This window comes from Grammomys surdaster, unplaced genomic scaffold (genome assembly GCF_004785775.1).
Source record: "Grammomys surdaster isolate TR1022 unplaced genomic scaffold, NIH_TR_1.0 239, whole genome shotgun sequence".
NCBI lineage: Eukaryota > Metazoa > Chordata > Mammalia > Rodentia > Muridae > Grammomys > Grammomys surdaster.
In genome coordinates this window covers 5278242-5303718 of record NW_021604684.1, presented here as the reverse complement: position 1 = coordinate 5303718, position 25477 = coordinate 5278242, and the positions used below count along the sequence as shown (strand labels likewise).

Below are 25477 nucleotides of genomic sequence, written 5' to 3'. Positions count from 1 at the left end.
GGGAGACCTATCTGCCCACCATGGTCCCTTACTTCTCACCTAACCTCTGTAGTTCTATGGATTGTAGCTGGGTTATCACCGACTTAACAGCTAATATCCACGTATAAGTGAACACATACATCTTTTGTCTGAGTCTAGGTTACCTCATTTAGGATATTAATTGTTCTAGTTCCATCCATTTACTTGTGTATTTCATGATTTCATTCTTTTTAATGACTGAAAAAATGTTGCATCATATAAATTTACCACATCTATCTGTCTGTTGAGGGTGTTTAGTTTGTTTCCAGTTTCTGGCTATAGTAAATAGAGCAGCAGTGAACATGACAGAACTCTAGTAGGATAAAGCATCCATTGGGTGCATGTCCAAGAGTGGATCTTGGGGTAGATCTATTCTCAACTACCACACTGATTTCCATAGTGGGTGTACAAGTTTGCTCTCTGACCAGCAATGGATGAGTTTTCCCCTTAATCCATATTCTTGCCAACATGAGCTGTCATTTGTTTTATTGATTTTGACCATTCTGACCAGTATAAGATGAAATCTCAAAGTAGTTTTGATTTGCGTTTTTTCTGTGACTAAGGATGTTGAGTATTTCTCTAAGGGTTTCTCAGCCATTTGAGTTTCCTCATTTGAGAGTTCTGTTTAGATCTATACCCCCATTTTTAGCTGAGTTGTTTGTCTTCTTTTTTAAGAAAAAAATTATATTGGTTATTTTATTTATTTATCCCCCTTCCCAGTTTCCCCTCCAAGAACCTCCTATCCCACTTCCCCTCCTCTCTGCTTCTATGAGGGTGCTCCCTCACCCAGCCACCCACTCCCGCCTCACTGCCCAAGCATTCCACTATGCTGGGGCATCAAGCCTTCACAGGACCAAAGGCCTCCCCTCTCATTGATGCCAGGTAAGGTCATCCTCTGCTATATATGCATCTGGAGCCGTGGGTCCTTCTATGTGTACTCTTTGGGTGGTAGTTTAGTTCCTGGGAGATCTGGTGGGTCTGTTTGGTTAATATTGTTATTCTTTCTATGAGGTTGCAAACCCCTTCAGCTCCTTCAGTCCTTCCCCTAACTCCTCCATTGGGGTCCCTGTGCTCAGTCCAATGGTTGGCTGCAAGCATCTACATCTGTATTGATATGGCTGTGGCAGAGCCTTTCAGGAGACATTTATATCAGGCTCTAGGTTTTTCTTTATATATTTTAGATATTAGTTGTATATTGTACATGTAGTTGAAAAAAAATCTTTTCCCACTTTGCAGCCTGTCTCTTTGTCCAAATGATGATGTCCTTTGGCATGCAGAAAGTTTTCAGTTTTACGAAGTCCAATTTATTAATTGTTCATCTTAGTGCCTGTTCTAATGGTGTTTTGTTCAGAAAGTATTTTCCTGTGCCAATGAGTTCAAGGGTATCCCACACTCTCTTCTATCAAGTTTGGTATATCTGATTTGATGATGAGGTCTTTGATCCATTTAGAGTTGATTTTTTTTTAAATTTAAACAAAGTAACAAGTATAGATCTATTTGGATTCTTCTATGTGAAGCCATCCAGTTTGACCAGCGCTATTTGTTGAAGATGATGTCTTTTACACAGTGTGTATTTTTTTGGCTTCTTTATAAAAACAAAACAAAACAAAACAAAACAAAACAAAAACAAAACAGGTGTCCATAGGCATGTGGATTTATGTATTGAAGTCATTTTCCCTACCACTGTTTGAGGTCAATATACAATTGAAGCTGTGGTAGTGTTTCTTTTACAAGCTTGAGTATCCTTGTATTTGGTGCATAGATGATAAAAATTGCAATGTCCTCTTGGTAGATTTTTCTATTAGTATGGTAGTATCCTTCCTGATATCTTCTGAGTAGTTTTGGTTTGAAGTCTATCTTGTTAGGTATTAAAATGGGTACATCGACTTGTTTCTTAGATCCATTTACTTGAGATGCTTGAAATATTGTTTCCATCCTTTAACCCTAAGGTGATATTCATCCTTAATGTTAAGGTGTGTTTCTGGATAAAGTACAAGGACAGATCTTGGTTTTGCAACCATTCTGTAAGTCTGTATTTTAATTGTGAAACTGAGATTATTGATACTGAGAGTTATGAATGAGTAGTGTTTGTTGATTCTTGTTGTTTTGTTGTGGGGTGTGTCTGTGTGTTTCTCTTTTGATTTGCTTGCTTGGAATCACTTACTTCTTGTATTTTCTTGGGTGTGGCTAACCTCTTTAGGTTAAAGTTCACCTAATACCTTCTGTGGGGTTGGATTCGTAGATAGATATTGCTTAAATTTGGTTTTATCATGGGATGTCTTCTTTTCTAGATCCATTGTGATAGAAAATTTTGCTTGTTATTGTAGACTGTGCTGGCATATGTAGTCTCTAATATTTGTGGAACATCTGTCCAGACCTTCTGGCTTTTGGAGTCTCCATTGAGAAGTCAGGTGTTATTCTAATAGGTCTGCCTTTGTATGTTATGTGGCCTTTTTTCCCCCCTTGTAGCTTTTATTATTCTTCTTTTGTTCTGTACATTTAGTGTTTTATTATATGCTGTTGAGAATTTCTTTTCTGGTTTTAGTCTATTTGGTGTTCTGTATGCTTCTTATACCTTTGACACACAACTCCTCTTTTACATTAGAGGAATTTTCTTCTATGATTTTGTTGAAAATATGCTCTGTGCCTTGCCCTTGGTTTCTTTTCCTATTATTTGTAAATTTGGTCTTTTCACAATATTTTCTGAATGTTTTAGGCCTGTTTTTTTTTTTTTTTTTTTTTTTAGATTTAACATTTTCTTTGACTGAGATATCTGCTTCCTTCTATCGTGTCTTCAGTGTCTGAGATTCTGGCTTGTGTGTTGCTGAAGCTTGCCTCTGAGGTTCTTGCTTCCGTTCCTAGATTTTGATTTTTTCAGTTCCCATTTTAGTTTTCTTTATTGATTCGTTTTCTACTTTCAGATCTTGAACTGTTTTCTTCATTTCCACCCACCATTTGTATTTTCATAGATTTTTTTTAAAGGGGCTTCATTCACTTCCTCTGTAAGAACCACTATCATATTCATAATAGTTATTTTAAAGTCTTTGTTTTATGCTCCAACTATGTTGGAATTATCTGAGTCTCTTTTAATAGGGTTGCTGTGCTCTACTTGAGACTTACTGTTCCATTATTGTATTTCTAGGAACCATATTTAGGTATGGGGATGGGCTAGGAGTGGCAGTGATCTGGAGGAAGGAAGAAAGTAAGGTGTTCCACCAGTTTCTGCTTAGTCCCCTAGGAGGAAGGGTGGAGTGGGAGGAGAGGCTACAGCAGGTAGTCCACTACAGAGCTGGGCAAGGCTGGGGGATTGGTATGGAGGACAGGAGGGAGCATCTGAAGCTGGCTTACCCGCTCTGCTGGTCTCTGCTAAGCCCAGGGAGAGGTGAATATCTGCAGTCAGTCTACTTGCTCCCCTGGCTGAGCTGGCTCAGGGATCCCAGGGAACACCTGCTGATGTTGGGGGCTGGGATGAAGTAATGGGGGGAAGATTGTGTGAGCCATTGGAGATGGGGCAGGAAGCAGCAGGTAGTCTGCCATAGAGCTGGGGGTGAGAGTGGGAGATTGGATCTGGAGAAGAGAGAGTTGAAAATATCTGAAGTTAGTCTACCTGTTGCCCTGGCTACCATGCAAGTTGTTTTGTTTTGTTACTGTCTCCTTTTTTAATCAGGTCTAATCTTGATTCAATGGCTCACCTTTAGAAATGCTGAAGCTGAAAAAAATTTTGGCATCTGACTTGAGGTCTTTACTAGAGTAACAATAATCTCATTAATGGGACAGAATTTTAGAAAACTATCATATCCAAATAGCATAAATCCAGTTGGGCCTCTCACGCTAGAGCCCATGCCTGGAATTGAGGCTCATTTGTGGTATGCTTTCTTCTTTGATGTTCTGAGGACAGCATGGCTCTCCTGCTTGTACTGTATCATGGTTGTACTGGCTTAAATGTTTCCATCCTTTCCCTCCACCTCCTCGGCGCTACAATTAGAATAAACTCCCATCGTTGGTGACTAATGAGGTTTTTTGGACTACTAATTAGGTTGCTACTAATTCGAAATGAGTGAACATTTCAGCTAAACATAGCTACCCTGATGCAACGTTTGATTGTCTTTATGTATTTTGTGTACAGCTGGGGAACTGACCCAAGTGTCCCACACACGCTGGACCAGTGTTTTATCCATGGTCTACATTCCTAGTCTTCAGCATTTGGTAATTAAAGGGTGAAAACACCAAATACAGGGCTTTAACTAATACATACTTTTCATCGCTGGCAAAAGTAAACATTTATCTGTCGCTACTTCTATTTTCCTACGACCTCCTTAACTCTCCATGAGTTGAGGCCACAGATGGTGGCGAGCCACCTAGGGGAGGCGTGATGGTCAGTTTTAGTTGAACTGGATAGTATCTAAAATAACCTGAAGAGAATGTTTCAATGAGGGTTGTTTAGATTGACGAGTATTGTGTAGGAGACTGTATTCATTGTGTTCATGGAGGTGGGACGGTCCATCCACTGTGGGTGGCACCATTCCCTGACTTTCAAGTGCAGGGCAGGTGTGAGCACAAGTAAGCAGTCAATAGTCATGTTCTCTTTGCTCTTGACTAGATGTAACTAGCTGCTTCAAGTCCCTGCCTTGGCTTCCCCCATACAGGCTCTAACTGGGAATTACAAGCCAAATGAATAGAGCTTCTTCTCTTAGAAAGTTCTCTTTGTGAGCAACTGCAAACAGGACAGCATCTAAATAAAATACAACCGAAAAGCAGGGCACATCTACTCAGGCCCCAACACCAAATCAATGGAGGAAAAGCCAATTTACTAAAATATTTCTTTTATTTGAATAAAGTCATTGACATTTCTTGAATTCCAGCTAGCATCAAGTAACAATCAGAGAAGGAAAACAAAAACAAAACCTTGACAAAACATTATATAATTAAAATTGACAGTGGATAGAAAACCCTTTTAAACTTTAACATCGTAAGAGAAATATATTAAAATGGGCAACAGAGAGATTTAAAAAGTTATAAGAGCTGATACCACCCTAAATCTTACAAAGTTCTCGATGACTAATGTGTTCATTGCCTTCCTCCAACCAGCAGGTGGGCACTGCAGAGTCGGTAACCACAGTGATATGTTCTTTACGAAGACTGATTCTCCTGATTTTCTGAGAGCAGCAGGTGAGCAACCCTTATTCAAGTCTTTCCCATTTTCCTCATGCTATCAACATGTGCAGCGTTTGAGGTAACCAGCAGTGACCATCAGGAAGGCAATGGCTTTGGCAGGCAAGCTTCACGATGGGCATGCTTATGTTTTGCCATGAGCCAAAGATGATTCTACAAGTTTCAAAGTCATCACTCAAGAGCTGAGAGGTTAGCCAACAACCTCGACTCTGTAGTTGCTAGGGAACGGAGAGTTAGTGAGTGAACACTGAGATGTACAGAAGAACCAGCAGAGACGCCAGACTCAATGACAGTGAAAATGTGCGTGGCTCAGCTCTGAGCCCACAATAAACACCCATCAAATATTTTCCCCTACTCCCCATTCTAGTGGTTCTCAACTGTCAGTGTGCTATGTCTGTGGTGTCTGTGGAATGGACACTCTGAAGCCCACCTGAGTTGTGACATAGATGGACTGGAATGGGGCCTTGGAATCTGTATTCTTAATGAGCATTCCATGAACTGAATGGTTGGTCCATGGGCCATACTCTGAAAACACTGATGTGCCTTCCATACATGATAAACACTGGCTACTGTTTGTGACTTCACAGTGAAGTTTTAAATGACAAAAGCATTTAAATAATTCTACCACAAGCAGTGTATTAAACAAGCCTGTCGGCAATTACATAATTGAGATTGCTTTTAAAAGTGGCATCATAAATAAAGACTTAAAGTTTTAAAATAAATTTTGTTTTAATCCAAGGCACCTGAAAATACTTGCTGGTGTGAGAAGTTGAGTTATTCCAATCACACAAGACACTACAGAAATGGAGGAGTCTGGCAGTGATAATTTTCCACAGAGCAGGGTTTTGCTCAGAAGTGAGCTACTTAGATTTAATGATTTTGAGAAAAACAAAGACAGATATCCTATGTGAACTACCTTGCTGAGTCATTTTTTTTTTTTTTAGCAATTCAGAAGTAAAAGGATCCCTGTTCCTGCTACATTGACTGTCTGCAGTCACATTAGGAATGACCAGTGTACTTCCCCTTGTACTTCCGCCTGAAAATGTACACTGCCCAGATTTGGGATTCCTTTAGCATTCAGGCACACGTGACTGTGGACTGTAACACTGGCTTTGGTAGCCTTTGTCTCAGGAAGGTTTCCCAAGACTCATAGTCTACAACCTGACACTTGTCTGGAGGGTTTGGTTTGTTTTAAATGTGAGTGAGTTCTGAAAGATGACACTCTATTAGACCGTGAGTGTCAAACGCTAGCTCCACAGAGGACAAAGTAGGGGCACTTTGTGCTGCAATGATTCTGTGGAGTCACTGTGAGTGCACTGGGACACTTCTAGGATAAATGTCAGCATAAATGCAAGGAAAGACTGCACACATGGTGCAAGTTAGGTAGTGCCACAATGTAGAGTATTCTTCATAAAGGCTTATATAGATTTTAGGTTGTCAGACCAATCTGCAAATGACATTTGAGAGGAAACTTACAAAGGCTTACAACAATTTAGTAGCATATATACTACACAGTGTTGTTCTGGATCCCATAGCAAACGAGACCATTACTTTAATAAGAGGTAATTGTCTTGAAGCCAGCGAAAGTCTAGCCCAGCTGTAAAAAGAAAAGTGAGATCTGCACTTTAAAATGTCACAGATGGTTTCTCAAATACCTATGACTAACTCTGTGCTGATAGCACCTCTTTCCAGCCCGGTGTCCCCTGGTTAATTCACTAACGCATGTTTCACAACGTCCTTATTTCTAATTATGTTTAAAGGACAGTTAAGTATTTACTTTACAAATTTGCTTTCTAAGCTCAAAGCTGCTTCCGCTATAGCCCCCTCTATTTATTTATGAATTTCCAAGTCATAACCTTGGGTTACATAGATTAAATGTAAACCAGAATGTACTGGTAAGTCCTGTAAATTAAAACAGCTGCAGAACATGCAATTGAAGCTAAACTACATGTTCGACAAAATGGGAGGAATAAATTTCACAAATTAAAAGTATAAAATTATTTCTGTAATATCATTGACATTATTGGAACAAAGATTTCCAGGACAGTGCCCATCATGAATGAATATACTACCAGAAAAATACCCATTAAAAATCATCGTCATAGGAATGTTGCCATCAAAATGATGGGGCCAAAAGTAGTTATTGGTTTTCCACCAAAGTTTCCTTTAAAAGTTAAATACACACTGAACACAGTGGGAAAGCACTTCATTAAATGCTCTGATTCCTGCATATAGGTTAAAGCTCTCAGACAAGTCACAGATCCCAGAAGGAGCTATGTTGGGGCCAAAGGATGGTTAATTCCACTCTTGTATTAGGGAATTCTCATTTCTAAAAATGACTTTGGTTAGATGAATAGGGTGCTTTTGTTTAGACCTCATATTCTGGGGGTAAAGAACAAGTTTATTTACATAAAGAGTCCTCCAATAACAGAGACATAGAGGGTATCGCCTACAGTCAGTGGCTGCCCCGACTGTCTTTAGGTCTTGACTTGCCATTACTCTATTCAGTGGCTGCACTCTGCCTACCACAGACTAACTGAAATTTAAAGACATGTAGTACTATGAACAAAATGTGGTTGTCTTTAACATTTATTTTTACTGAAAAATGAATGTTTTCAAAGAGTTATTTTATACAAAATTTAATAACTTAGACTATGAAGCAATTTAAATACTAAATTCCCTCAAAAAGACATTTGCACATACATACATGATGTACATATAGGAAAATGAAGGTCAAAAGAATTTTTTGGCAGCTGCTTCTTGCTGAGTCCTAAAAAAGAAAAAGAAACAAAACTCAAAAAAACCTGGCAGATGCTCTAAATACTTAACTTGGGAAGAAATGGGATTGTTAAAACTAGCAACACCCCCTGAAGTAGAAAATGACAGAGTGTGGCAAACACGCTCTAGACATGCACACCCAATGGACTAGTTTGCCTTGAAGTGAATTGTCTATGTTAGTGAAAGCTACATTAAGGTTCGATTAACTCCACAAAGCATATCATCTAAAACCATGTTGGGTCAAGTGTTATCAAGAGACTTACCTGTACATGATATAGCCAATGAACAACACCGTCTGCACCACTACAAATATCACAAAGTGGATTGTGGACAGACAGGACGGGAATGGTGGTAGATCTGGGCATTTTGGTTTTTCATTAGATGGCTGTAAGGCAAAGAACCTGTATTATAATTAGTCAGTAATGGCTATAATGAATTTGTGTGCGGTTCCTAAAGAAGGTATGAGTAAATCCACTAGTGAAGTCTGGGAAAACACAAACAGGAAGGAAATGACATGACTGACAAGATCATGGTCATCACAAAGAGGTACAAAAGACCTTTAACAAAATCAACACCCCTTCATGGTAAAAGTCCTCAAGTGTATAGATACAAGAGACATATCTAACCATAACAAAGGCAGTTTCTAGCAAGCCGCCAGCCAAGAACTTAAATGGAAAGAAACTCAAAGCATTTCCACTAAAATGAGGCACAAGATAAGGTTGTCACTCAGCTATTTAAAATAATGAAATCACAAAATTCACAGGTAAATGGATAGAGCTATAAAAAAATCCTGAGTGAGACAACCCAGACCCAAAAGACAAATATGGTGTGCATCCACCTCTATGTGCATGTTGTCTGCTAAGTTCCTGAGAAGAGGGTATGATCCATACGATCAGAGAGGTTATAAAGTAAGTAAGGGGAGGGGCTGGACATGAGGAAGAGGAGACAAGACAGTTACGGAAGCGTAAGGGAGGGACTGGAACAGTAGGAGCAGATGGAGAGGGGGAAAGAAAACAGTTGAGAGAGGAAAACTGAGGGACAGCTAAAAATAAAGGCCACATGAGGAGCTGCATGGAAACCCAAAACAGTAGACACTTCCTAAAATATTCACTAATACAAAGGTGATCTAGATAGGATCACCAAATAACTGGGGAGACAGAGCCCCAAGTGGACATTTCTTGTTACCAACTGAAGCATCTTGGAGGAACTGCGGGAGGGGAAACCATAATCAGTATATATTGCACTGAAAAAAAAAATCTATTTTCAATAAAAAGAAAGACAATAAAACCCTACCTTATATTCACATATAAATTGCCAAATGTGGATTACAGATGATATTAAAATGAGAATACAAATATTTTCATTTTCTGGTAATGCAAAAACACATAAAAGCCCTCACTGCTTGCTTCTGCTCAACAAGCAGTCATGAGAACAGACAGACTTCTACCTTTACCTAGAAACCCTGAGCCAAGGCTCTCAGAACGATGAGGTAGTTAGGAATGACCATGGGCACTCGCTTAAGCCCATGACCCAGGGAACCACGTACCATGCTGCGCTGTGCAAGGCTGTCGATATCTCTCTTCACCACATGCAGGTGCTCCTTGATGTCCATGAAGTGCTGAGTTGTCTCGTAGCCGCCTGCCGAGCCCGGGTGTTGGATGCCACTAACCAGCCGCACAGTTTCACTCATGGAGTTCCTAGAACACAAAAATCCTTTGAAATCACAAGGGTTTTGGTTTTTGTTTCCAATTATACATTTCAAACAGTTACATTTTTATAAGTTCAACACATCATATCTTTAAAAAAACAAAAAAGTGTTCACTGTTGACCACATGACTGACTGGTTGAATGGAATTTGATGTTAGATGCCACCACTGCCATATCATATCCATAACCACAGTACAGCCCAGGAAAAGATCAAATTCAAAATCTGCAGTACAGTTTTTAATACCTACTTATCACTTTCAAATCATGGTAAAGTAAAAACTTGAAATCCAAGCCCTGTATGCTGGGAGGGACAGAGGGAGCTCCTGGGTTCTGCACAGCTTTCTTTATAATTTCTTCTTTGTTGTAACAAACCATGGCCAGGAACACAGCAGTTTTGAGTTCTCTGACAAGTCAGAGAATCTGTTGGTCTTAGGGACTCCTGACACAAGTGAACTCTGCCTCTATTTCCCTGTGCTCCATCAGATGGCTCTCAGGCACAAGCCCAAAACACAAACAGGAAGCCAACCAATGAAGCAGCACTAATGTCTGAAAGAAGGTGACTCTCCTAACTATGCGGCATCTTTACACACTGACTCAGTGTAAGGCATGACTCCACTGCTCAGGCAGAGCAGCCACGGAACCCTGTGGATGAGTGACAGCATAGCAATAAGACACTCCAATCACAGAGTAAATATAACAGACCGGTTGTAGAAAGGAATGAATGCACTGGAAATAACGATAGGACTTTAGCTAGTGGCACTTTCAAAGCTTATGCATGGCAAGTCATGGAGTGTTACCACTCACAACATCAAATGCCCTCAACTCTGGTAATTTCCCAAGGTAGATAAAACACTGAGTCACTACTTTCAAATAACACCCCTCCTCAACATGTGACTCTCCTGGAATCCTTTCTTGCCAACCCCCCACCCCCAGCAGAATTTCCCACTTGTACTGCACATGGGTAACTCTGGCTCGGTGAGAAGGGTTCCCTTCTGACTTTCTATCAGCAATAGTGAATAGGTCTATTTAGATGAATCCATGAAGTTTTTTTTTTTTTTACTCTTACTTCCTCTGTGTGAATTTTAGTGTAAAAAGCAGGAACTATGAAAGAAGAGAACTGTTAGAGTTATGTCACCCTAGTATGTGTATATATATGTGTGTGTGTGTGTGTGTGTAAATATGTTAAATATGAAAGTTCTACCTGACTAGAATGAGCTGTGCAAACTTAACACTAACCACAAAATACCTGGGGTTTTCTCAGTCAGAAACCAACTGCAATTTATCCTAATGGCATGGGTATCTAAGTTTTCCCCTTAAAACATCAATTAAGGATTACAATTTAATATATCTAAAACATGTATAAGACCAGCCTGGATAGTGTAACTTTCTCATAAGTGCACACTTAACATTATTATGTCTCAGAAGTACAAACCTGCTTATGATATACATTTTTAGTCACAAAGACTCGTCTTTTAATAGATTCCTAGGCACTCATTCACTTGCCTATGATTTGCCAATAGTTACATGGCACAAGTTATGAGCTGGGCAGTTTCTAGGAAAAACTGTGAAAGCAGAATCATCCTTGCCCTGCTGTTCAACCAGGCCGACAAAGGAAGAGGCACTGAGCTCAGCAGGCCAGTGCCCAGTGTCTGGGGAGGATCCGAAATGGCAGAGTTGTCTTTGGTTTAAGGAGCAGGTGACATGAGAGGAGGCTAGATGGAACCCTTGGCAGAAACCCCCATTAAGGGACAATGGAAGGGAAAGCAACAAAGGATGGAAACAGAAACCAAAGAGAGCAAGAGCAGTGTGTGTGCTCAAGTCTTTACTGCAAAGGGTTGTGAGCTGACAGTGTGGGGAGAGGTATGAATGCCAGCAGAGGGCTGAACTGTATGCTGCTAAAAGTCTTCCAGGATTTCCAGAGAATATGGAAAAACCCATAAAGACAACTGCCATTACCAGGAATGCCAGGTATTTCCTCGTCATATTCTTCTAAGGTTTAAACTTGGGCTCAATTTTTGATTACCTTGTCACATGCATAACATGTATTTACCATTGCTAGATAGGAAGTGTGTACAGCTGCTACATATCAGAGGGACGAGACTTTATACATAATGCAGCCCAAAGCCCTACTTCCCTAACCACCACCTGAACTGTATCCGTGCTAGTACTACTGGGAAGTGAAAGAGGCAAAGAACATACTCAGAATATGGTCCTTCCAAAAGAAAGACTGTAAGAAAATACCCTCGCAAAAAAGAAACAAACCAAACCAATACAAATGGAACTGCTGCCTATGCTTGCTTTTTATGAGATACAAAAGGGTCAAAAATCAAGGGAGAGGCTAGGAAGAGCACTAGCCACACCAGATCCCTGGTTTTAATGCCCTAACACTGAACAGACGGGGAGGCGGGGAGGTGGGAAAAGAATGAGGTAGCAGGTCTAAAAGACGGTTAGTATGTGTCTGTGCATGTGCATGAGGCGTGTGTGTGTGTGTGTGTGTGTTTGTGTGTGTTATAGCTCCCCAGGGATGGAAGGCCCACCCAGGTCATTTGTTTAGTTGATCATACAGTATGTATGTTAATTTGCTGGTTTTCACAATTCTATTGTGGTTATGTAAAACTATCAACATTAAAAGATAGGTGACAGACATACAAAAATATAGCATTTTAATAGCTTCTGGAAGTTTAAAATCATATGAAAGTAAGGGGCTCAGAGATAGATCAGTGGTTAAGAGTACTAGCTGCTTTTCCAGAGGACCTGAGTTTCATTCCTAGCACCCACATGCCAGCTTACAACCACCTCTAACTGTGGTTCCATAGGATCTACACCCTCTTCCGGCCTCCAAGGGTACTGTATGCACATGATACAGACATACATATTAGCCAAAACCATCCATATACATAAATAAATCTTTTAAAATATTGTATCAAAATAAAAAATACTATTATACAACCCAGTCAACTTCTTTTTAAAAAAAACTATTCATTTGATTTAAATAGAGCAAGTATTCACTTGGGTGTTGTGAATTAACAACAGAAAAAGTTTCTCAAATACAAGGAGCAGACTACAAATCTCCAGTTGTCAGCTGAGTCCTTTCAGCTTCCTACTGATTAACCTGGTCCTGTACAGTTGCTCAGACCTTAAAACACTCACCTTGACATTCTCCTCAGTCAAGGGTTGTGCTGGGTAGAAACGCTAAAGCATTAGCTTATAAAAACACACACAGCTTGTTCTCTCTGTCACAGACACTGGGGATGTTGGCTGGATGTCAGCTACCCTTATTAGAAATTTACTACTCAACCATCCAGAGACTGGTATCTCCTTCCAAACCTCTGACCTATCTGTCTTAGGGCAGAAGATAGAATCAAAAAGAAGGCCCTGAGCAAGCTTGCCTGGTCTCCAGTCCAGCCACAGCAAAGGTCTTCCTGCCCCCAGGGTTTCTCATGGAGTTGTGACATGTCACTCCACATTCCTCCCATCATTTCCAGAGAGGCACACACACACACACAGCAAACCTCTTGGCTAAAGCATTTTTTCTTTTTTCAGCTTATGATGCTTTTTAAAATGTAGGTGTTTGGCAGTCTACATATATTATGTTTACTCCTAACATGACCCTAGGATGTGCAGCTTACTCTGTGGAAGGGCACCTAACGCAGACGAGCAGGCACATGTCTCATCAGGACGAGGGAGGGTACAGAACACTGAGACGTGACTGCTGGATACTTACTTCACCTCATTCACTTGTCTCAAAATCTCTTGCTGGGTCTTCACGACTGTATCCAGTTCCTGTTGAGAGACCTGGAGGGAAACAGGACAAGCAAGCAGCTTAGCATCCACTGGTCACATGGCTCTGTCTGACTCTCCTCTGGCTGGAACAACTGTGTCTGAGCTTACCTGCCCGGGCTGTCCTGGGGTCCCTGCTCCCCTCCTGGAAATCTCCTCTGTCAGGGAAGAGACATATCTCCTCTGTTCATCAAGAATCATATCCAGCTGCCGGTTAAGCTGCTTGATCTCCAGATGAATACGATTCTGTCCTTCAAACACTTGTCTCAGCTCCCGATCGCCTATGCTCTCGAAGATGTCATCCGCTAAAAAGTCATCACAAGTTAGTTACAATTCTCTACACATCTGTGACTCTGAAATACTGTAACATGCCAAGTGTTGACAAATACCCAAACCAGAACATGACCAACACAGGGGTATAAACTTATCTGAATTTTTTCACTTAAAATACTTTTTTTTGTTTTATACATACTATATAATTTTACTAGGGAGAACTACTAAATCAAAACAGTGATAGGCCATGTAGTGAGTACGCTTATGGCACCAGAGAACTTTCTGGGGTGGAAAAAATATTCTGATGTGGTGATGCTTAAGAGGGTACACACAACTGCCAACAACCATGTGTACTCTCTATACACCTTCCTCAAGCAGCTGCAAGGTATGGGCACAAGTTAACACGATTTTATCATACCACCGATCACCATGAGAACTGCACTTTACAGTGTTCAAATGCTAGACACAGTCTCTATCATTTGAGCTGATGGGGAACAAACCAGATATAAAAACCAGTGATTCTAAGCACTGACAATGTAACAACAGATAAGGTCTCAATCTCTTAGGCTTAAAGTAGCATTTTAACTTTTTCCACCATTAAAGTCCATGATTCTCAGTAGTAAGGGGAAAGAAGCGGGTACCACCACTTCATTTTAAGCTCACAATAGTTCTGACAGTCCTAAACAAGACATCTACGTCACTGACCCCAAGGTCCAAGGACATGTAGAGGGGACAGAAAGACTGCAGGAGCAGTAATATGGGAAGGAGTGCCATGAACTACTACCATCCAGACCCAACACAGCGACTGCAGTCATGAGTACATAAGAGCTGGACAACACTGGGCCTTTCAGCATTTCATCATGCAGCACAGAGTCCCATGAGGCCCTGCTCATTCCTGAGAAGCCTGACTTGGTGCTGGGGAAAGGGTGTCCTTTCTTCTATGATATGGCTGCCAATGGACTAGTAGGAGAGATGGGGTTCAGAGGGAAAGTAAGATAACACAGGGTGATGGAGCAAGAAAATTCCAGTAATTCCAACATATCCATAAATCTACCAAAACTTTGTGATAAAAGTATGTAACACTGAAAGGAGACAATGGTCTTGGATGCTTTTATGTAGCACTTATCCATGAGGGCAGTGCTGTCCATGGCTTTTCATTTGTTAAGTTTAGAGAACACAGCGCTGAATCTGGCAATGCCATCGCTACCAAACTCCAACACAGTGGCTCCTGTTCACCTACATGGCTGCCGTGTTCCTCGCTCCTGCCTCACAAGCCGCACTCTCAACCCTGAAGGACCCAAGCTTTGCTTGTCCACTGCTCCCCTCCATTACTGACTGTGCTGGCCTGAGAGCAGAGGTGAGGCAGGCATGCAGACCCAGTGTCCTCCAGAGAGCGACAACCCCAGCTACACCGTACCTGGCTGCCCCTGGAGGTCAGGGTGGCCCTTCTGGAATTCTTCTTTCTTCTTGTCCAATTCTTGCTGGAAGTGCTCAAACTCCTCTTGATACTTTTCCTTTTCTTTTTCTGAAATGTCTTTTTCTGGTGTAGGCTTTTTCAGAGAAAGAACAGGTCACAAGTAAGGGAATCGGTGAGACAGCTTGATGCCTGCCCTCACACTCACTATTCTGTCACTAGCTTTAAGATCGTCTCCTACTTACACTACAGACAGTTTGCTCTTGGTTTTAATAATACCCAAAATCACAGTTACCATTTAATGAGCATTTACTCTAAGCATCTGTCTCACTTAGCACTACAGCACCAAGAGATGGCCACTAAACAGACATCAGTTTTGCCAAGGAGAAAGTAAGACCAAGTGGCAGTGAACCAAAACAAGACCCAGACTGAGGTCAGTCTTCTCAGAATCTACAGCTGGAGTAACACCACTGAGAACTAAAAATTAACTGTTTGGAAAAAAGTGTATACTCACTGGCTCTTTTCCAGGCTCCGTTAGTTGGAAAGTCAGGAAAGAAAGAACGTCGTGGTCATCTATAAATTTAAAAACTGCTTCAGGAAGTGTTGTGACCAATTGTTTCTCAGTTGAGAATTGACATGACAGGAATTTATATTTATTTACTTATGAAAGGCTGGATATCAGAACTACTCCAAACCTTTCACCCTAAGCCAGCACAGCAGAAGTGTTCAGCTAGAGATAACAGTAAGTGTCTAAAGGCTCTTCCTACGCTTTCCCGGTCTCCTGAATGGATAATGTCGCATTCAAATCACTCAAAATCCTGTCTACCTATTTCCAAAACCTTACCTTTGGTAAGTACCAGCTGTGGCCTTTCACACTTGCTTTTCTCAACTGGACAACAATAATACTTCTATTTTCCCTAAATCATGTAAGTCAAATCAGTATCAAGTTGTTTCAGCTAATGGCAGGAACTGAGGAGACTGGACCTCACGGCAGTGAGCAGCTGTCCCACCAATCCTGGTTGCCCCCTTCCATGGTGCAGAGTGGATTATTTCAAGTGTGCAGCATCTTTCTATGTCTGCTTCTCTTGGGGAGATCCAGAGAGGGGTCTACATAGACCATGACACACTGTGGACTGAGTGACCTCAGGAGAGGCTATGTGCTCAACAGTCAGGATCACAAATCCAGACCTGGACTTTCTGGGGTGACTGTGTGATCCTGAGAAACAGCCTTCACCTGGACTTGGCAAACACCCTGAGAAACAGCCTTCATCTGGACTTGGCAAACAGCTGGAAAAAAATGTTTATACATCTTCCTCTTTGCTTGGGTTGTATAGAACAATCCATAGCTTTGGAAGTATTTAAAACGGTAATGTGCCGTATGAATAAAAGCAGTATTGGTGTGGAGGAACTTCATTTATCAACATATGTGGAAAATAGTAATTATTTTCAGTTAAAGTTTATTCCCAAATAATACTTCCTTGGGTTTCCAAATTCATTTCTATATGATACACCAACTTTCAAGTATCCTATAACATCTGAGAATTAACTTCTTATAGCCTCAACTTTACATACTCACTACAAAATGCACCTAATGAATGGTGTGACTGGCATGCATCCCTGCAGCTCCAACTGCCAGAACTGTAGAACGGACAATGAGAAGGCTCCAGAGACTTTCAAGAGTGAAACAGAGTTGCATCTACATTGCCTGAACATACTATTACCAGTATGATTCATTCACAAGCTTTCAATATGAAAAGATGGCAAGATTTACCTGCAAGACCTCCTGTTGCAGCAGATATCCCAAAATGCCCTTGTGTGGGGATAACCATATTGTCCACTTTGGCACAGAATTCATAATCATTTTTATCTGGTGTAAAGCCATTATTGATCATGACCTAGGAAGACATACTGAAGTTGTATATTCTTACAACAGACATTTAAAAGTACATTTCCAAGTTCTGTGATTAGTAATACTCACTGCTGCCTCCTTCTGCTGTTGTGATTCTCTTTGTGTATGGACACTGTGTGTGTGTGCACACCCATGCATGTGTGCTTGTGTGTGTGAGTATATGGTGCCCTGGAGTCCACACTGGGTATCTTTCTCAATCACTTCGCATCTTTTTTACTGAGGCAGGGTCCCTCATCTGATCCCAGCCAGCCATCTTGCCCTGTCTCTTGAGTGTTGGGATTCCAAGTGGCCACATTTTCTCAGCTTTTCATAGGTTCTGGGATTCTGAGCTCTAGCTCTTAAGCCTGCATGGTGAGTTCTTTATCAGCTGAGCCATCTCCCCAGTCCCTTAACAGGTAATTTAAAGTAAACTCACTCACTACCCCTCATTACACAGTAAGATAGTTCACTTTTTTTTTTTAACCTCATTGTGTGTTAAAGGCTCAAAAAGGGAAAATGTTGCTAGTGTAACACTTTTTCTACAGTACAGTAAGTTCTCGTCTTCCAAAGCCTTAGGAGCCATGATCACTCTGAATACATCACCCAACAGAAATACAATTATCTAGACTATCCCAAGTGAGCAAGTGCCACAGTGTTGCTCATCTCTCCTCTACCTTTGGCAGCTATCACCTCAAGTCAGCAGTAAATGGAGTCCTGCAGATATCCAGGTTCAAATTACAGTTCTGTCCAAGTTACTTAAAATTTCCCACATTCAATGTCTCCATGTTGCAAACGGAGAGATGTATCTCACAGAACTGTCTGAAAGCTGCATTTAAAGCACAAAGCACCAGGCATGGGGCTTCCAGGGCCAGAAAGTCCAAATCCTCTCAGCTTCTGTTCATATCACATTATTGTGAGAATTAACAAGTCACTCATTCAAATTGTAAATGTTACCATTTCACATGGGCTGAGAATGCAACTCTCTTAAAAGTCACTCATAGGAATGGTTCCTGCAGGCCTTTCTACTCGCCTTCAGAAATGCCCTCTATCTTCACGCTACAGTGAACTACTTGGCTTTCACAAACATTCAGCTTCTTGAAGGCCCTGTCTGCTTTCTGTGCCTGGAACACATACGCATTTCCTATTCCTGATTTGAGTTGCATCTCAACTAAGAACCCCTTCCAGACCTTCTCTAGAGTCATTTCTCAGGGTCCAGGTTCCAAGCTGACAATTCCTTCCTGCTGTGCTGTGTATGGTGATGCTATATGTTCCCTCTACGGTCTACAGGCTATTCAGGAACAACGGCCCCGTGTCTTATTTATGTTTGTATTCTGTGTATCTTCAAGCTGGGTGCTTAAGCCTCCTCTAACCAATCAGAAACTGACAAAATTGCACCACAGAAGATCACATATACCAGATACACTTACTTCTGGTGTCTTAGAGAAGTAGTTCTCAACCTGTGGGTCACAACCCACTTTGGTGGTCAAATGACCCAGTCAGATATCCTGCATATCAGGTATTCACATTAAGATTTGTAACAGTAGCAAAATTACCATTACCAACATGGAGAAACTGAAGTAGCAGGAAAATAATTTTATGTGTTGGGGTCACCACAACATGGGGAACTGAACTAAAGGGTTGAAACATTAAGAAGGTTGAGAATCACTTCTTTTTTTTTTTTTTTTTTTTTTTTTTTGGTTTTTTTCGAGACAGGGTTTCTCTGTGTAACCCTGGCTGTCCTGGAACTCACTCTGTAGACCAGGCTGGCCTCAAACTCAGAAATCCACCTGCCTCTGCCTCCCAAGTGCTGGGATTAAAGGCATGCGCCACCACTGCCTGGCGAGAATCGCTTCTTAGGGCAATGCATACCAATGTGTGGAAATCCACATTTAAGTACATTACCTTCTGTCAAGAATTAAAGCAAAAAAAAAAAAGCAGTATTAGAGCACTGCTTATTTGATCACTGTCACTTACTGTCAGTGTTTTCTGGTAATAGGTAATCTTTGCGCGGACAGGATAGGGTTTGTTACGAAAGTCCCTCTGACAGCTTGCTAAAGCTTGAGTGGCACCGTCACTGTAGATTCAAAAAGACCAAGTTACAATGAAGCTTATGACAGCCATGTCAGTCAGAAGACAAAGGCTTTCCTATCAGAACTCTGGCAACACTGGAAAGCAAGGCCAGCATCACACATGCTGAAGAGAGGGGGAATACACTATTACTTATGGGACCAAGATAGCATGCAAATCACCCCGGGAAGCTTTACTTTTTTTATTTTTTGTGCCGTTAGAAACTGAACCTAGTCTCATTCCCGATAGGCAACTGCTCTACTACTCGGCTATATCTCAGGCCCTTGAGGAGACTTTAGAGATACATAAACTCGTTCCAAGCCAGCTGAAGCAGAATCTGAAGAACTGTCCTAGGCAGTTCTATTTTAAACCACTCCCTGGGGTTTATTAGAAACTGCCAGCACTGTAGTCTCCACGGTAGGAAAGAGCAAAGCCAGGCGTGGGGAAGCAATGTGCTGACACTCACCGCCCAGAGACTCTGTAACTTACTGACTGTCTTGACACTGACATTGAAAAATGGTGGCTCAGACTAGGTACTCATCAATTTGGTGAAAGCTAATTTATTTTTGAAAGATATGTTTCAATAAACACAGAAAGTATGGCTCACAGAAAGAACTTCAAAACAAAAAGAGAATGTATGCTTTTTCACCTAGAGGCAATACAACAGCTAAAGAAAAGGGATAATCTGATTTTCTTTAAAGAGTGTTGAGATTTGAAGCAATGTATTTCATGAGGTTTACAAAAAATAAGCTGAAATAAGAAACAATGCAGAAATCACACTTACTTTTGATGGTCATAATTGATTTGTCCATTGTTGCCTATAATTACTATAGCAGGATTATTTTTCTAGAAATAAAGAGAATATATATATATTTTAATATCGTTCATCAAAAAATTCATCATTTTTCATTTGCTATGAGATCTCATACTGCTAAGATTCTAGGGCTCTTAAATTTTTAAAATAATATGGTCTAAGCTTTCAAGGGGTTATTAAAAGTTCTTTAAAGTGTAACAGTAAGCTCTGAAAATCAATAACCAGTCAGCTAAAGGGAAGATCATCAATCTTAAAGCTTTCAAGCCATGAGTTAGTATTTTCAGCCTCTAAGTATGTTTGCTTTTAACTGTTTTTAAAACAACATCAGGAAAACTGACCCAATCAAAAAGTAATTAACATAGGAGCGGATCCAAGTGTGAGGGCTAGCTGCAGCCAAGCATGTGAGTGCTGCCACGGCTTTCTAACACTGCTAGTGTTCCTGCCTGCATCTAAAGACTCACAGACTTTTCATATTTACTAAGCATACGCAGAGTGTGAATCACTGACAGGTTCTCAAGAGCTAGGTCTCCACCATGGCTGTAAATTAGTGTGCAAAAAGTCATGCCTACAAAGCTTCTAATAATTAGTCTCTGTTATCAAGACTAATTACCATGGTCAGACTATCAGCCAAGTTCTTTACTATTAAATTTAAGCTGTCAAGTAAGCCATCTTCTCACAGCCTAACTGTGCAAGAAATACATTATCATGGAAAATGGCTAACGGTTTTAACAATAAGTATACCTTTCCATCATTGTCAAAAGAATCAAAAAATATTCCAACACCATTCCACGTATCAGCTGATCCAAACACAGGGCCATCCAAGCCTTGATTTTCTGTATACCAAATTGCCTGAGAAAAACGTAAGAGGGACATCAGTTAGGAGGCAATGGAGCTTAGCAGCTATGCTCTCGTGAGTTACAGAAATGACCATACTAAGCCATCAGCTCCAATTCGACCTCTTCCGGTCACTCGGAATGTCACTTCCACTTCCCAGTTCTCAAAGGCTGCCTTTGCTTTGGTCCACACGGAACCTCGCTGGCTTTTTAATGACGGCGCTATTCGAATCTGATCTGCACTTGGAATAGCATCTGTGGCAGGAATCAGAAAAGAAAACCTTTAAGCTGTAAGTATGCAGAACTCCACAGATTACCTTTGAGCAGCTACACAGCTTTAAGGATCAAATTTCACCTTCATATTGTACATCCACTTTGTTAGAAATAGCTTCATGCTGACAGCTATGACTTTGAAAAGAGAAATACATCTGAAAGCCTACACCCACCTACTAAATGCCAAGGACAGAGATTAGGACTTATAATTTTTGCTTTTATACTGTGGTTTCTGATTTTGTGTTCTTAAGGGTTTTGTTTCTGTGTGTAGGTCTGTTTCTTGTGGGTTTTTTCTGTGTTTTTAAAAAACTTATTTGTTTGTTTTGCCTGTTTGTTTTCTGAAGAGACAGAAGTTTGTTTTCTAAAGAGAGAAAAAGCATAGCTTTGGATGGATGAAGAGGTGGGGAGGACCTGGAGGGAGACAAGGAGGGGAAATGGTAATCAGAATATATTGTATAAATCTTTAATTAAAAAGGCAAACTTCATTTGATTTTCATAATCTCTTTTTAATAAAATTACCTTCAAAATCTGCCCAATATTAAAAGTCTACAATGCATTTTACCAGTTACGAATGTTAGAAGAACCATTATGACAAGAACCCATCACTAGGAATCAGGTTCAGCTGTTCCTTGTTCAGCTGTGACTTTGATCAAATCATGTCCTTACTCCACGTTTCATGTGTGAAATGAAAGAGCCAGGCCTGACGATTTCTTTAAACATTCCAAAATCACATGCAAAATATTCTGCATATAAACATTTCCCCAGGAATAAGGCCAGCTAAATTTTAATTTAATAAGCAGTTATTTAACTACAGTGGACTCTCAGAGAAAACAAGTGAAACTCAAGAGTAACTGGCTCAGGTCCCAATTCAGCCACATATGACTGTTGGACCTTAGGCAGGGCATTGAATATAATTGATTATATACACATAGCATGGGGTGGGGGTGGGGGTGGTTAAGTGCTGGTTCAGTTTCAAACTGGCACAGTAAAGCAAAGCACCTTTTTTTTTTATTGCTTTCCAGTGTATTTAAAAGTTACATTTATACTACACTACATACTGAGTGTATAACATTATCATATTTGAAATAGCAATGAGTAGGCTTTTATATATATATATATATATGTTTTTTTTTTCTTTCAGAAAACTATTAGCACTCACAGGTCCTGTGTTTGACTCCCAGGACCATAGAGACAGAAACCAAAACCAACATCACCACTGACTGAAACTGCTACAGATCATCTGGCAGTGCGGACAAGCAGCATGGCTAGACTTCTGAACAAACTTTCAGTCTGTTAAAAAATACCTCAAACATAGTCTCTGCAAAATGTGACAAGTTGGGACACAATAAAACAAGGTCCACTTATAAATCCTTCGATCTTCCTACCATTAACGAATTATTAAGGCACCTAAAAGGCCTAATTCTGAACAATTAGAACATACTCTTTCAGAGTGTAACCATTCTGACATTTAGGCTAGGAAAGGAAACACTTCATAGGTAGAAAAGCAAGCTGAGATACTTTGATGTACTCACTGGTTCAAACCCTCAAAGGCTGGAGGGGAGCACTAGGGGAAAGCCCCGGACAGAGAACCGGAAGATCTGAGCCCATTGTCCAAGAACTTCATCTGTCTGTGCAGTTACCTGTTCCATCTACATGGCAGCTATCACCTGGCTGCCTACGACAGCTCAGACAGGAGAACGGAGGTGAGAGCTTTGACAGTTACAAGCAGCTACAGAATATTATCATTTTTTTGCCCTTCTGAGCTCAAGGCTGTGTGCTGACAGTTCAAAAGGACATAAGATTTACAAAAGACATCTATGTGATCCTAATTAGGGCTGACTGTAACGGGTTGTGTTTAAACTAAATCCTAAGTGTCTCTGGTTTTTTGTTTCAAATGATGGGTTGCAAGAATAAATGAGAAGGGAGAAAAATGAATAGATTAATAGAACAGTAAGATTAAAGACTGCAGTAACCACGAAAGCAAGGGATTCCCATGCCATCCACCCCAGTGGAGTCTAACCACGCACTTGCACTAGAGTACATTAGACACAAACCCCTATGCCCATCTTTAGCCCAGACTGAAATTAAATTCAGCCAAGGATGACCTTGAACTTCTGATCTTCTTGCCTCCGCCTCCCAGTGAAATCAGTATTGGGATTACAAATGTGAACCACTAGACCTGGTGCTAGGGATGAACCCAGGGCTTGGTGCATGCTGGGCAAGTCCCCTACCAACCAAGCTGCAACTCTAGCCTTTTTACTCTGACCTCTTTCACAGGAGTCTAGATTTATTTGTTGCTTGTGGCTCTGAAAAAGAGAGTGAAGATAACTAATGTCAGTAGCTGATTAACATCCTGAATTTGCTGATGTGCTGAGTGGAAAAGAGAGAAGAGCAGACAGTCGATGGACAGGTGCACAAGTGAAGAAGAGCTGCCAACACATTCTCCATCATTTCCAAACGAAAAACAGAAAGAGAAGATCTGAAAACCGGCGTTTGTTGTCTTGTTCATCACCTCTGTATATTCAGAGCAATGCTATCTTGATAGCATTCTAAGCCCAGAAGGCTTATAATAAACAAACCAAGTTAACAGCATAATTACACTCTGCTTCAACTACATAATGACTCTGTCATTAAGTTCAATAAAATTTACACCTGATAATTGCACATTAATTTGAGGAAAACGGTCCTTCCTGGAAGTGTGCTTTAGCCATTACTTTCTAGAAATGAAGCATTTTGTTTCAGTCTTGGGACAATGTCAAATGATATGGAAAAGCCTTCTATAAACGAACCCTCAGTTACACCCAAAAACAGAAGATATTTACTTTTTGCTTTAGTGGATGTATCTGACAGCCCCTGAAGAACTTACAGAACAAGTGCTACTGATAGTCTTTGGTCAGCAGTGACACATCAGCACTAAAAAGTGCAGATACATTTTCTTTTCACCAGGGCAGGGCTCAGCCATGGTTCTGTCATCTGTGTCAGGGTGAATAAAACTTGAAGCAGAAATGATCTCTCTTTTTTTTTAAGTCTTAAAAGAGAGGATCTGAGTCTATTCTTAGATCAAGAGCAACCAAAAGATATATCTCATGTACTAACTATATAAAGACACTAACATTACGTTTACAGTGTAAAGATCAAAGACTACATACACTGTCACTGAGAGGCAATTCTTTGGAGAAATATCAAAATTTAAAGAACGACATCCAAAGATCTAAAACTCACTCTAACATTCGATGCTATCTTGGAGCATTCGGGAAGTTAGGTACAAACCTGACCACTGCTAACTCCCTAAAACAAGCAAGCAGAAGGAGGCTGTTGGAACTGGTCTCAAATTGCTATGGCCACGGAAAGTGTACCCTTGAGACGTGGCATTAGGGTGTAAAAGTAACATGACACTCAGAAGCTGGTTTCAGTGCAAGGAACTGTAGAAAGTAACAAAACACCTCTGTAACAAAACAGAAAGTACTGATGAGATTAAAGAAGGGAAGACTGGAAGTGAGTGGACAAGCTACGTGAGAAGACTCAGGGACACGCGGGGAACCTGCTGGCCAGGGGTACCTGGAGTTGGGGCTGTCTGGAGAGTCCTGCCCCAGTGCATGTGGCATGCAAGCCTGAAGCTGACCCTCGGCACTGCAGGGCATTGGGGAGATAGGCCGAGGAGACGGAGGGCAAGGAGGGAACCCGCCTCCCCGTCCCAGTCCCGGCTTACTCCCCGCGTGGGCCCAAAAGGGCACGGTCCCATCGCTCTGCACCAGATGCGGCCCCTTAAAGCTGTATTTGTACTCGAAACGGCGATGTGGCAACTCAGCCTGGGTGCCCGCGGCGCCGGGAGCCGCAGCGTCGCCTCCCATGCCGTCGCTCCCGACGAACTGGCTGAAAGACAGCAGCAGGGCGCAGAAGAACGACCGCGCTCCAGCCCGGGAACCCATCCGCCTGGATACCGCCATCTTGGATTCTGAGACGCAGAGGCCGGCGGGAGAGGGAGGGGCTCTGGAGTCGCGGATGGCCAACAGGGCGCTCACTGATTGGTGGAGCCCGGGAGACCCGCGGGCCAGGGATGAGCCCCGCCCCTGGCATCCTCTATTCTGGGGGGCACTAGGACTGTGAGCATCTGTGGACCGCGCTACAGAAGGGGTGGGGCAAGAATGGGAGGCGGAGCTGGCCTAGGAGCTCGCAACTCCAGCAGCCTGGGGTCGGGGGCTGGGACGGGAGACAGAGGCCAGGACATGGGCGGGGACCAGGACCGGGACGGGGGCGGGCACGGGGTCAAGGACGGAGACTTGATCTAGTAGAGGTGCGGTGTGTCCAGCTCTTTAGTTCCTTTGGGGAAGGCGATTACCACTTTTTCCTACTACCAATTTTTCAAGTCCCAGGGTAGCGGACTACCTTCTGTGACTTAGAAAACCTTGGAATCCCTAAGACTTGTGGAGCCAGCCCACAATAAACTAATGAATAAAGGC

At 41.5% G+C, this 25477-nt stretch overlaps 1 protein-coding gene across 1 annotated transcript; it reads right to left on the bottom strand.

Annotated features, from left to right (window-relative positions):
• Window positions 1-4824: 4824 nt before the first annotated feature.
• Lman1 (lectin, mannose binding 1) lies at window positions 4825-24982 on the bottom strand. The gene is made up of 14 exons (XM_028774243.1): window positions 24727-24982; window positions 20845-20999; window positions 20653-20760; window positions 19882-19943; window positions 19005-19104; window positions 16914-17037; window positions 15657-15715; window positions 15146-15278; window positions 13567-13760; window positions 13400-13470; window positions 9515-9665; window positions 8232-8353; window positions 7898-7960; window positions 4825-6787 (listed from the first exon to the last, which is right to left on the bottom strand). Exons 1-13 carry the CDS (start codon window positions 24962-24964, stop codon window positions 7924-7926), a joined length of 1554 nt encoding a protein of 517 aa, XP_028630076.1. The 5' UTR covers window positions 24965-24982; the 3' UTR covers window positions 4825-6787; window positions 7898-7923.
• Window positions 24983-25477: the final 495 nt, after the last annotated feature.